This window comes from Lissotriton vulgaris, chromosome 6 (genome assembly GCF_964263255.1).
Source record: "Lissotriton vulgaris chromosome 6, aLisVul1.2, whole genome shotgun sequence".
NCBI lineage: Eukaryota > Metazoa > Chordata > Amphibia > Caudata > Salamandridae > Lissotriton > Lissotriton vulgaris.
This window is the reverse complement of record NC_141694.1, coordinates 434,063,458-434,078,093: the sequence shown is the minus strand read 5'-3', so window position 1 is coordinate 434,078,093 and position 14,636 is coordinate 434,063,458. Positions and strand designations below refer to the sequence as shown.

Sequence of the window (14,636 nt, the reverse complement as noted above, 5' to 3'; positions counted from 1 at the left end):
CGTACTGTGGGCGATTCATACCAGGGCTGGCCACCCGGAGCGAGCCACTGCGGGCCCTCACGAAACAGATGCGACCTGGTACTGGGGCCCAAAGGAGGAAGAGGCATTCCAAGGGGTAAAAGATGCCCTCCTAGGAGAGGCACGCTGGCCTACCTTGATCCCAAAAAGAGAACGGAGGTGCTTGTTGACGCGAGCCCAGTAGGACTCGGTGCAGTACTGGCTCAAGAACGTGAACCAGGTCAGTGGGCCGCCTTGGCATTTGCCAGCAAGTCACTCACCCCCACAGAAACAAATTATGCCCAGATTGAGCGCCAAGCACTCGCCATCAAGTGGGCCTAACCATTTTCATCTGTACCTCCATGGATGACCGTTCACCATGGTCACCGATGATCAGCCTCACGTTCCCCTCTTCAGGGGGACTGCACCGCACCCACCCCTGTGCATTGAACGCTGGGCAGTCCAGTTGCATCCGTATGAAATAGAGCTGGTGTACCGCCCAGGGGCCAAGAACCCAGCTCATTTCCTCTCGAGACACCCAGTTCAGCCGGAGAATCAAGAGGATGATGAGGACATCGAACAATATGCCCATCTGGTGTCTCTGACAGCATGCCCCCAGAGCATGTCCCTGGATGACGTCAAAGAAGCTGCCGCCACTGACGCGGTCTACACCAGAACATTAAGCGCCATGCAAGAAGGCTCGTGGACCAACTACCTTCGTCAGGCCAACACGTGGACCCCTCACAAGGATGTGGAGGGTCCGTCACGAACTTAGCACTACCAGCGAGGGCATCCTGCTGAGAGGGCCCCGGCTAGTGATCCCGCAGAGCCTCAAGCACCGGGCAGTCCAGCTAGCCCATGGAGGGCATCAGGGAATAACAAAGATGAAAGCACGGATGCGAGAAAAGGTCTGGTTCCCAGAGCTGGAAGACATGGTAGAGGAATACGTCAGGAGATGCTCATTGTGCCAGCTGACCAGCAGCCCAGAGAAACTTCTCCCAGTCATCACCGAAGAGGCCTGCACCGTCCCATGGTCCAAAGTGAGCGTGGACTTTGGAAGCTTACCAGGGGGAAAACACACTCTTGTGATCATAGATGCCGACTCAAAATATCCAGTGGTCGAACCGGTCGTATCGACGGCTTTTAATCACGTCGGGCCAGTATTGGAGAAGGTCTTTGCCATGTTTGGTTTCCCTCAAGAAGTACGCAGCGACAATGGTCCCCTGTTCCAAGGAGCCAAATTTGCCAACGTTCCTCCAACAGCGGGGCATATCACACCAACACATCACCCCTCAGTGGCCCCAGGCGAACAGAGATGTCGAACGCTTCATGTGCACCCTGAACAAGATGTTCCGCATAACGGTCGTGAAACAGGTGGACCCGGACCAGAGACTCCATGAGTTCTTGAGAGAGTACCGAAGCACCCCTCACTGTACGACCCAGCGAAGCCCGTGGGCCCTCATGTTCCAAGGCCCCCTCCGAGACCTCCTCCCCACCTGGTCGCCACCTCCACCGGAGGTTGAAGAGGCGCAAGAGAGAAGAGAGCGACACAATTGGGACGCAAGCGTCAGACGCCGTGCCACCCCAAGAAGGCTCAAGCGGGGAGCGAAAGTCATTCTGCGAAACCGACGCCAGGGAGGAAAATTCCAAACAAACTACGAGCCTGGCACGTAGACCGTCACCACAAACCACGGCACTATGGTGACTGCACGCAAGGGAGCGGAGGAAGTATCAAGGAACATCTCGTGGTTCAAGGAAGTCCCACCAGAACACCGCAGGTAGACCTACAGTAACCACACAAGCCCCATGACCGATGCTGAGCCCGAAGGAAGGGCGGAAGAATCGGCTAGTGGTCAAGTCGGAGAGGCCCCACAAGTGAACTTTTCATCTCAACAGGGAGCTTGCTCTGAGGACCCCGGCCGGCACATCACGGAGGGGCGTACCGGCACCCAGAGATACAGCCTGAGGCCGAAACCCCACCCGAGTCAGCGGCTGAGAGACTATGCCTGCTGAAGAGGCCCGGAGCTCGCTAACTGAAGCTCAGCCAAGTACTGTACTTTTTCTATGCTGAGATGAAAAATATTTGTAGTTATATGTAAAGAACTGTTATAACAAAAGGACTGAGTTGGATAGGGATGAAATGGTTGGCGGTCTAGTCGCCAACACTCCTGCACCCACTACATCCACAGGCCAGGCGTGGCCTGCGGGGATTATAAAAGGAGGACTGCCGCTCGTGGCACGTCACTTCCGAGTCAACTAATGGTGTGGTCTTACTGTGTGTTGCTCCGCGCACCCACCCCCGCGCTAGGCCTTCCACACCCCTGAGGCGTCATGACATAGCCTAGGCCCGCAACACCACACTGAGGAACGCCATTTAATTTGCGATCAGAGATTTCCTTGACAGAGGTGGCTTACTTATTAGAGGGGATACTTGTTGGATGTGGTCCTTAATACTACTGGTCATATATACTTAATGTTTGTATGTTTGTGTACAGCAATCAACAGAGCTGGACATGTATTTTCCATATTTATTTGCTCATTCTTCTGAGCAAAGTGGCATTGCGTTAACCAATATGTGTGCTGCGTCAGCAAAACTTACTTTTGTGCAAGACACGCGAGTTTGTCATTTCTATTTATAATACATTAAAAACTTCAAGAAACTTCTAAGAAAAGGTAACAATGTCTTTCTTTTAATATGTTTTCTTTGATCTGACCATAATGACATGGATCAAAGAATTTTAAACATTTATGAGGTTGTGTCAATTCTGAAGGCGTTTTAAGAGTTTTACAGTGATTCCTTTCTAAATGTGTATTTAAGCAAGGAACTGCTCCTAAACCTACCCCAGGCAAGTTTTCTGACTGTTCGGCCCGTAGAACTACACGCATCCCTCGCCCATCTGCTGGTCCGCCTTTCCCATCTCTCCGGAGGCCCACACACTCACAAAGGGGTTTTACGGACTGAACAGAACCACAAAGCTCACAAGTAGAAACAGTCAAAAAAAATAATCGAGGATGCTTCTCTTTCAAAAGAAAAATTAAATCTGAATAATGATTAATCCAGATATTGACAAAATAGGTTCTTTCCTTCGTGTAATTGTGGCTGTACCAAAATATAAACCTGTATTAAAGGAAAATGCGAATTTAATCTTTCTTTGCGTTCTTAGAAGATTTGTTATATAAATGTATTATTAAAGTTGCTCGCTGTAATTTCCCCTGAGATTCATTTAGCATTACTCCCAAGTATTACCTTGCACAAAGTCCTGGTGCTACAGCGCCCTCCAGTGGTACCTCATAACACATCTTGAGACGAGTCAACCAACGCCTTCGGACTGCGCTGTAAAAAATATATTCATAACCCGATCATATACTACTAGACTACACTAACAGGCACATTATTGAAAGAAGGGTCCATTTTATTTTTGCTGCTATTAGTTTATCGTATATCATGCTTACATTTTCTATTATGAATGATACATTTTCTCTACGGTGTTGATGTAAATGTCCAGCATTATGAAAAATGAATGGGGGAGAGGATGTGGCCTAATGACCAGAGCTCTCGACTTTGAAGCTGGTACCAGGTTCGAGTCTCGGCTCCATTCAACATCCTGTTATTCTGGGCAAATGCCCCCCCCCCCCCCCCCCTGCCTACCAACAATGAATGTGTCTTTGTGTAATGTAACCGGTTCTCATGTAAAGTACTCTGATATCTTCAGGTCGAGTTCGCGTTATATTAAAAAAAATGCACACAAAAAATAAAAATTAAGCGCGACCATAGATAAGTATTGAGGAATAGAAAGCAACTGAGATAACACCCATGACCTCGATGAGGAAGTATGCCATGACCTATAGCTTGGTTTAAAAAGCATAACTGCAAGTTGGACCATGAGACATTTATTAACATGTCTCTGCTTTGAGGAACTGCCATTCGGTAGCTTCCTTATAGAGTTAGATGCTTTTAGCACCCACTTATCGAAAGCAATGCGTCGCGAGCTGCAGATGTGCGCATGCGTGGGTTTTTATAAGCATGCATAATTACTGGTCTTTAATGCCTATAACTAGATATCGTTCTGTTTCATGATTTAAGTAGCTCCTTGGATTCTTTGTCTCTCTTTTGAATAGGCCGAAAATAAAACGGGATTCTCTCTCTTTCTGTGCTCCAGGGTTTCAGGCCAAGCCCCCGAAGAAGAGCTGCGAGGACTCGTGTGGATGAAGTGAAGCCTGTCGTAGAAGTGCGTCAGAGCGACCAGGAATGCCAGACTTCTCCGAGGAAACGAAAAATAAAGAAAAGCAGCAGAGTGCAGCCAGAGTTTTACCATTCAGTACAGGTCACTCCCACTCGAAGGCCTGTAAGTACGTTATGTTATACCTATTTATGTAAAGCACAGTCATTGGTGGCCTCAGAACAGTGGCCAAAGTAGGGGGAATCTGAGGGGCACGACGTCCCCATACTTTTTGAATAAAAATAACAGAAACCGTTCCCCAACTTTGTGTGAAAGCAGGACGGATAATTCTGTCAGTTGAAATCGGTAGCGGCTGGTCAGCGTTGGGGGAGTCGGGTGGTGTTTGAGGAAATGAAAAAAATAAAAATAAACACTTAACCTGTCTTCTGATGCCTCCTTCTCTCGGTTCTCGGTTCTCTTTGCCCGCTTCCAGGGCAGGAAGCACCCAGCCTCCCAATAGCCAATCACAATGCTGCAATGCAGGCTGTGATTGGTCTGATCGCTGATGCCCTCAGCCAGAGAATGTGAGGCTGGACACATTCTCCATGCAGGCTGTAATGCAGCCTGCATGGAGAGCATACAAAGGGGCAGATTTATGAGGCCCTTGCGCCACGTTTACGCCGCTGTTGCGTCACGCAAGGCGGCGTAAACGTGGCGCATCCCTACGAACGATTTACAACGTGACGCATCTAGGCAGATGCGTCACGTTGTAAAGCCCTGCGCCGCTTGTGGGCGTTCCGGCGCAGGGTGGGCGTTCCGGGGAAGGTGCGCCTCGCAAAAGTGGCTGAGTGAAATCTATGAGATTTCACTCAGTCACTTTTAAGCCAATGCTGCGTCAAAAGCCTGCGCCTGCTTGAAGCAGGCGTAGGTCTTGACGCAGCATTGTTAAAATGGGGCACCCCCGAGCCTTGCTGGAGCTGCGTCGCGCTTGCGACGCAACTCCAGCAATGCGCCACATTTCCGGCACAGATGCGTCACGCATCTGTGCCGTTTTTGCACCATGGTGCGCCGCATTATAAATGCGGCGCACCATGGCTGGCGGAGATGTGGCGCACTGTGGCGCATGTTAACTGGCGCATCCCTGGGGATGCGCCAGTTAACATAAATCTGCCCCAAAGTGCGCATGAGTGTTTCACCGGCCCTAGACGGCTGGCCAAAGCGTCATTCGCACTTGGAGTGGGCAAACTACTCCTCCCTTCCCTGCTCTGTGAGCAGAGCAGCCCGCCCCTACCCAGCTGAGCAAGGGGAACCGTTTTTTTATGCTTGAATACCATGCATTTGGGCAGAAAGATTTTGCTCCAGTTCATATTACAGAAAAATATTTGCCCCAGCTTGTCCCTAAATCTAGTGAGAGAGGACAAAATAGATTAAGCAAATTATGGAACCATTTATGACACAGCCATCATTACAAACCTTTTAAACGAGTAATGAAGATTTTAGTACATAAACTTTCAAACTTAAGTAACCCTTTAAAAACAATGGAGACAGCTGATTTAGCCTTATGTGTTGTACTTGCGTGATTTGTTTTGCTTAAACTGTATTCCTATTTTTTACATTTGGAAAGCAGAGAAAAAAAATATATTCACACCTCTTGTTTTATGACCATAGCAAAAATATGTGAAGTCAAATTGTGTCATGTTTTCCTTGATGCAGATATCGTTTAATCTATTCTAAGTAAACAAGCAATATTAATCGCACAAATCGTCCCTTATTGTTCTTCAGAGCAAGTATTACAATTAAGGCCCCAGATCACTATATGCTAACTACTTTGGACACAAGAGATTTAAGTTCAATTCAACGGGTGCATGCCCTAAGTTTGAAGCTTGATGGGTGCACTTGGCGCATATATTGACCTTCGTATCTGATTTGCTAACTAACTAACTAACTAACTATCTAACTATCTTATTAACTAAATAAATACATAAATAAATCAAATAAAATATTTAAAAAACTCTATCCTTCTGTTAGAAATTGGATTACTGGTTGACTGGGGTGTGAGTCCTGGTCAAGCAGCAGCCACAACCCTAAGGCACATGCAAATCCCAAATTAACCTGTGCTCACACCCTGGTAGCTTGGCACAGAGCAGTCAGGCTTAATTTAAAGGCAATGTGTAAAGTATTTGCGCAACACTTCAAACAGTAAAAACACCACACACAAAAGGATTCCACACCAAGTTAGAAAAATAGAGCAAAATGTAATAAATAAAACAAGACCAAATAACAAAAATTCAATCGGTAGACCTGGAGTTAAAAATCTGTTTGGGAGCTTTTTGTGTCCCTGAGGCTCAGATCAGGAGGTCAGACAACAAACTCTTTAAGTCACTCTGGGGTCCTGGGTTCAAGATGGAGTTGCAGGTCCCGTTCTTCTTCCCCAGGCAAGAGGGTAGCAGGTCAGCACAGCAGAGGAACAGTTCCTTCAGAACAGCAGTTCAGCAGAGTGGCAGTCCTTGAAGCAGCACAGCAGTCCTTCTTCCTGGCAGAGTATCCACAGCTCTTGAAGTGTACTGAAGGGTTGGAGTCTGACGTTCCTCTTTTAGACACAGTTGTGCCTTTGAAGTGGGGAGAAGCTTCTACAGACATGCCTTTTAAGTGCACAGATGCCCTACCTTTCCTGCCCTGGCTCCAGGTTAACTAGAGGGGGTATGGAGCCCTTTGTGTGGAGACAGGACACAGCCTATTCCGATTAAGTGAGCTTTAACTCTGTTGCTTCTCTGATTTGTGCAGCCTTATGTCACCTTAGCTGCAGCATAATCTGCGCCTGCTGCTAAGGAGCCCAGCTGGTTGGCAGACAATAAAACTCTTTATTGAAATAAAAACAAAGCGTGAAGCCACATATTGACATCAGAAAAAGCTGCATATAATCAGAGAAGGTGCAAAAGAACAATTTACAGTGTGGCGCGGCAAGGCAAAGTTTAAAGATGTTGGCTGCAAATTAAAGTTGGGAACTAAGGCAAAGAGATGTATGAAAAAGCCCACGATTGGCTTAAAGTACTCAATGCAATTTTCAGCCACAGTGGATATATAGTCCTTTGGATGAAAAAAGATAGTTTTAAACCAGCTTTGGTCCAGAAACCAGTATTGGTCCTGAGAATAACACTAAATAATAGGAATTTGAAACACGTTGACCTTGGTGCACTAGAGCGGTAGCGACATTTAACAACTACACTTTGGCAATCCTAAAAGTAAATTAAGGTGGTCCGTGCACTTCTGTAGGTGAGAGGGTAGTTGATTCCAATAAAAGGGGGCCAGGTAAGAGAAAGCTTTAACCTGGAGTGTGTTTTCCTAGTGCGGGCCGTAGTGAGAAGAGATTTCACCCTGGATCTCAAAGGTCTGCTGGCCAGCATGGTAGGAAGTGTGCCATTTGCCAGAGTTTCTGGACTTTTCTTTCACAAAAGTGTGAGTAAATTAAGAATACTCTGACAATGTTTTCGGGAAAATTACTGAAAATCGGACAAATGTCTTGTTCAACAAGTTGTGTATTCCAGCCAATCAGAGCTTGCACTAGAGAAACCGTGGGTTGTACAGAAATGGAAACTACATAGTTTTTTATACTTTCCATATGGACCCAGGTTGATATGTGCCATCAGATAGACAGAACACCTTTAACAGTGATTCTCTCACAATTCAGTGAACGGTTCTAGTATAGGATAATTGACCACATCCCATAGGAATCACCACATATATTTGATATTACCAGACTCTGGGATATATGTTGGTCCTTTTGATAAATGTAACAAAATACTGCTCAAATGTGTTTTAAAAAATGGAACAAACCTCACATTAGACATTATATGTCCAGGGTGCAAATGTATTTGCAGAGTTTACATCAATACATGGCAGCCCAGAATGTGGTGAAGAATATATATAGTTTCTTGGAGTGCATGAAAATAACAGATAGGTGCATTTGTTTGAAGATCCTAATACTGATGTATTTGGAAAACAACACTGGCTTTGAAACTGGCAGTGTAATGGTTAAATGTTTTTCTGTGTACTGTGTGTGCACACCCAAGTCACACTCCACGCCGTTTTACAATTACTGATTTTTTTAAATAAAACTTTATTCATGAATGTATATTCATCACATACGTATACAGTATTAGCGACAGACATGCAATACATCACGCTTTTCAATTTACACCCAGTCCCCAAATAGAGGGCGGAGACTCATCCTCTAGGTCGTTTCCAAACAGATTTGTGCACATTATTAGAGTTCTCCATTAGTATCAGGACAAGTCCTTATACCCACCCTCACTCTCCCCAACTATCCCTCCCCCACCCAACCAACTCTGGTGTTCAATTCCTCCTAACTGTTCCGTCTCAGCTCCCCAGCGCTGACCACTCTCTGCCAGGAATATGCTATAGAAGCTCTTTTTAACCACCTCCGTCCCGCCTCAGTGCTCAATATATACTATAGTATTCCCTCAGGGTCTCAGTGTGCTCAGTTGCCGTTTTACAATTACTGACAAGCATACAATGTACTGTTTCGTTCTTGATTCACAGGCTAGAACAGGGGTCTCCAACCTTTTCTGTAGTAAGAGCTACTTATGTGCAATGAAAATTATCTATAGTTACTAATAATATTAGTGTTTTAATAGTGACCACATCCCACAAGATAACCTTAGTGGCCACCCCATGCAAGATTATCAGCAGTGATCACCTCAGAGCATCAGACAGGATTACAAGCAGGAAGGTCAAAAAATCTTTAACCATTTGGAATGCCTGTATATAATGATCATATATAACAGCCAGACCTGCAGTGCCCTGGCAGCAAAGTAATAATAGAATTTGCCTCCCCAGCGCTGCATGATTTATCACTCAAATGTCATATTTAAATATACTTTCATAATTCAAACATTTTTCTCCAAACATCAGCATTTGAGTTCTGCAAGTACACATTTCCGCACTAATACACACATTTCAATCATGGTATACATATATTATTCAACCAATCTGTAGCTTTTAATTTAGTGGTCTGGGCTACAACCAAGAGAGCTATTTAAAGGTAGCCGAAGAGATAACAATAGCTCACGAGCTAGTAAATAGAGGAGACCGATTTAGAACGATCCATACATTTTTTTGCCGTCATTCTGTCAAACAACATCTTACTGCAACTGTTGAAAGGCTGGAGTTTCAGAGCCATGGGGCATATTATCAAGAACGGCGTTAAAATTATTGCTGCTTTAGCAGCAGGAAACTGTCGATAAAGCGGTGATGGGCTTGATAATATGCCCTTGTGAATTCCCATAGAAGCCCATGTTCACACCAGAACCTGGGCTTCTATGGGAATTCACAAGGGCATATTATCAAGCCCATTGTCACCGCTTTAGGGACAGTTTCCTGCCGCTAGAGCGGCGATAATTTTAATGCCGTTCTTGATAATATGCCCCCATGTTTCTTATGGAGAGTGAGAAGTTCATGTTTTCACCTTGCATAATTGTTTATTTCTTTCCGACAACCTTCTCAGCTGTTTTTTGTATGTACATTTTGAAATCGTTTTTCGTTTGTTAGCTAGCGGTTTCTATTAGAACATTTTTTCAGAGCTGCATTCTTCACTCAATCTTTTCCATGATAGAAGTTGTAAGGCTGTATTTTTTAATATCCATTTATTATTTGGAGCATATGGAATGCCCACATGCACATTTCTGTTTTGAAGTTCTTTTGAAAGACAAGCAGTTTTAGTGTTTAAACTCTTGCTTCACGGGCACATTAGTATCAGCTTAAATTAACCCAGCATGGTTCTGTTATTCTGGTGTGGCGGGGTTCTATCACTTCCATGGAAAGAGCTCTAGAAGGCAATCAGAAAACAGAAGAATCTTTGCTTACATTCTATTAATCAAATGCTGTGCTACTCCTTCCTCCCAGGACCGAATTAATGGTGGCTGCAGAGCAGCGATGCCGAAGCACTAAAGGCAAGCTTGTCTACTTGAGTTCGTGCCTAAACTGCACACAGCAGCAGGAACTCTGGCTCTCCCAACCTACCAAAACCCTGCTGTGCTCCGACATTCTCTTTTGACTTGCTTGCCTCACTGCTGCCACTCTGCACCATACAACATGGAAGGAGTGTTCCCATGCGCCTCCTGCAACTTCTTATGCACTCTCCCGCTCCATAAACCCACCACTCACGCTCCAACTGTTATGAACTCCAATGTACCCCAATCTAGGCCTAGGTAGCTGCACAACCTTTAACCTACGTTTGTCATACCTTGCTCTACATAACGGCTTTGGTGCTGATCTTTTACCCAGTTATGTGCCGAATAAATGTTGTGTGGATTTCTTGGAAAACTAGCCTCACTTATTATGCCTGAGGATTCTTAGCATCATAACTTGATCCCCTGCCCAGGACATACACAGCAGGATTAATATATTCTGTGTATTAACTCTGTACAAAGGTCACTGCTATAGTAATCTTCGGCCGACAGACCCACAGTACCATTATACATCTGGGTTGAACCCCTGAGGGTACCTTTTTGGGTATAAAAGAACCACATCTTCACTGGATCAGCAGAGGAGAAGTTCCATGCTGACACAAGACGCTGAAGTCTCTGCGTGCAGAAACTATAGCATGCAGTGGTCTGACATCCCTTGCGGGATGTCCAACTCAAGACCAAGATGGGGTCCTTCATCTCTCCCATCAGGTAATGGGGTTGGCTCTTTCTTAGGGGATTCTTGGCTTTACTCCCACATACATGCTAGGTACACTTAGATAGGGGTTGCATCTTAGGAGGATGCTTGATTGCTGCCATGTATCTAAATGCCTACATATATTCACTGTTTTAGCACCATGGTAGAATTCTACCTTTTATTTACTCCATTGGTGCTTGTAATCTTATACATCTGTTTCTGTCTTATGATTGTCATAGCAAAATATGTTTTATACTAGAAAGACGCTGGTTCAATAAATGCTTATTGAAAACGTCCCCATCGTTTATTCTGTGCATCTCTCTGAGACTACTTGAGCACGAGTGACTGAACGAAAAATACTGCACTATTTCCACGATCTCTGAGGGATCAAGGATTGTCATGTTTGATAGTTGCCAAAAGCTATTCGCTCCTTGGAAAGATTAAGGGTCTGATGGTGGCACTGTGAGCTAGCTGGTCTAAAGGCTAACATATCATTTAGGTGTGTCTGCAATCAGTCTGGACACCAATCCCTTAGTCAATGTTGTCTAAACACACTGATCCTATATAGATTTGTAGAAACTGATTGACACAACAGCACCCAGTACCCACTTGCTCACACATACAATCTAGCCACCCGCTCACACTCACACAGACAAAACACCACCCAAACAAAATGCCACATTCAGGTGAATGCTCCTCAACGCCCACCTGCTCACCAGACACTTCACAGAGATATGGGACCATGCTCCGGACCTGCTCTTTCTGACGGAAACATAGCTAAACCACACCTCAACAGTGGATGGCACTACAGCCATTCCTACCAGCTACAGCATCATTCAGAAAAACCGTCAGCACAAGCCCAGAGGTCGCCACCCTATTCAAAGATACCATCAGCTGCACCACCTACACAGACATACTCACCAGCTAGATAAAACAACTCCTGCGCACGATACACACCAAAGCCAACTTCTCCCTGGATGTAAGCCTCATATACAGACTACCAGTACCCTGCATAAATTTCACCAGTGGCATCATGGACTTCGTTGCACCCCTCATCATCAACGCCAGTCCCTTCATCCTCCTTGAACACCTTAACATTTACCTAAAAAACTGCCCAGACCCAAACTTTATGGCCAATCTAGAAGACCACAAAACCTTGGCCTTACCCAGCATGTTAATGAACCTTCCCACACCGCCGAACACCTATTGGACCTGGTTTTCTCCTTAATCAGCAACATCCCTACCAACAAGCCAGCATCTATGACCGGGACAGAGCACAACCTCATCAATGTTAGCTTACTTATCCCACACTATCACGGACCTACCACCACCCGAACAGTATACCACAGCATAAAAAGCATCTCAGAAGAGGAAAGGACTTCCGCCCTCTCTGAGCACTGGCCGAGCACGCAACTTGCTGGAAGCCATCATAAACCTCAACAGCTGGATAACCACATGCACCAACAACCTGGCTCCCCTCAAGCACAAATCAACAGCAAGAGCCTGACCAGAGGCCAGCTGGTATACAGAGGAACTCAGGTTGACAAAATGCCACTGCAAGCAACTGGAGCACAAATAGAGAGCAAGTTGAGATACCGTAGATAAAGATATCTTCAATTCAGTCATAAGACACTATCACCAGCAGATACAGAACTGCAAGCGCACAGCTCTTTAAGATCGCATCAATGCCGGCACTAACAGCAGCAGGGAAATTTTCACCATCACCAAAGATTTCACTGTGCCACCTGCCCCCTCCAACAATATCAGCCTCTCATAAGATCTTTGCAACAAACTCTCGGAATTCTTATGTAACAAAATCACCACCATATAAAGCAACTTCGATCCTCAACCAGACCCCATCACTGTTGCAACTCAACTTCCAATCATGGCCAATGAACGAACCTTGCCATATTGGCCTGCCATCACCACTGTTGAAATCTCTGCTACCATGAAGACCTTCCACTTGGGGGCTCCATCTGACCCTTGCCCACACCACCCAGACACCTCTGCTCCACAGGACTCTTACTTGCACACATCCCACACATATACAGATTCAGATCAAGGAGGACGGGTGCTCTCTTACATCACACTAACAGCATGGAACGACTTCCCAGTTCACAGCAGAGCCTCCTCATCTATTCCGCAAGAAGCTGAAGACCAGGTTTTTCAATTATCCCACCTACAATAGGCAGGGCTAAGCACACACACCTGCTCTATATCATGATACCCTTGTGGGTGATAGTGCACTTTAAAAATCCACATAACATAACATATGCACAAACCAAGTTAATAAAATCAAATTTAAGAAAATACTTAGAAATATGCTATTCTAAAGTAGAGAGGAAGGAGCTGAGTGTTTGCGTCATTTCGAGTTGATGGCCCTTGTTTAATCTCTGACTCCTTGCTGAAGCAAACACACAGCTCATTTCTCTCCCAGTGCTGCTCACGGCAGAGTAGGAACTGTCTACAGCAAGAAAAGAGATTAACAGAACTGGAATGGAATTGAATGAGAGCAGCTTGGAACAATGCTAGCCCCTCTCCTTCCAAACCCACTTCATGGATCATTTCTTCTGTTGGTGGAGTGGAAGGGAGGGTGGCAGGAGCTGGGCTGCTCTTCCACCCTCCCTCCCAATCTCCAGACAAACTAGATCAGGTTGCTGAACTTAGCTTGGGAGGAGACCGAGAAGTGAGAGGATGCAGACCTTCGGGGCTCATTACGATGGCGGACGGACTTCTGTCCGTCCGCCATCGTGCTGGGAGTTGGGACCGTCTGCCTATAATGGGGTGGTCCGGCACATCAGATTATGATGCGACCGAAGGCAGCATCATAATATGGGGGACGGTACCTGCTAGGCACCGCCCCCATATTGTTGATGCAGGGTGAGTCAATTGCCTGTGGCGGCCCGGGACGGACGGACTTTGCGTCCACCAGCACACCACCCACCATTGTAATTTGGCGGGCGGAGAAGTGCCTTACGATGGTGGTGAAACCACCACCGGCAGGCTGTATGGTGGTTTCACAGTCATTGTAATGACCCCCTTAGTCTCTCCTATAGGCCCACCTATGAGTTTGGTCCAGGAGACAGAACTGAGTGAGGATAGTGAATCCCTCTTGGTTGTTACGATATCTATGTGACCACATTTGATATCATTCATATTTCAGTACGGAGGCATAAAAGTTAGCATTATTATTTGTGTTTTTGGGATGTTTACCAATATTATCTGCATGAGGTTTTAGCAAAGTTGAAAAGGACCATTGTTATGTGTGCTGGAGTTAAATGCTTTGCACAAACTAATGATTTCCTTAGAGTTACCTGTAGCTAATCACAACATTTTATTTTTTAAGAATTATGGATGCAAGATGGAAGAAGTATGTGCCTGCAGAGGACAACTCCATTTGCCATTCTTCTTCCTCTGCTTTTGTTTTGTATCTAGGACTGTCTGGAGTGAATACACATAATTTTCCACCAGGAAAGGTTTGTATATTCACATAGGCAGTGACACCAGAGTCTATTCTGGGGAGAAGCTTCACAGCAGCTTATTAACAAGTCTGGTTCTGCATGGACCCTGCTACTTGTTGGTGCATCCCGCAGGTGGAGCTGAGCGCTGCCCATGTCCACCTGGCTACAAATAAGGCTGGTGTGTTCCCAGTGGTATGCCTCATCATCACTCAGGTAGTGAAGTATAATCACACTTTGAGCGACCAACACCATGAACTTTAAACTTAAGAGGGGGTGCAGCTGGCAAAGCTCATGATGGCTGTGAATTCCCTGGTCTCCAACTGGAACCAAATGCTTT

General features: G+C 45.7%; 1 protein-coding gene across 1 annotated transcript in view; it reads left to right on the top strand.

Moving 5' to 3' along the window:
• DST (dystonin) overlaps positions 1 to 14,636 on the top strand; it is a 1,528,317-nt gene that overhangs the window by 146,176 nt on the left and 1,367,505 nt on the right. Inside the window, exon 3 of the mRNA XM_086926448.1 lies at positions 4,158 to 4,343. Coding sequence (XP_086782574.1) covers positions 4,158 to 4,343 — 186 coding nt within the window. The remainder of the gene's footprint in view (positions 1 to 4,157; positions 4,344 to 14,636) is intronic.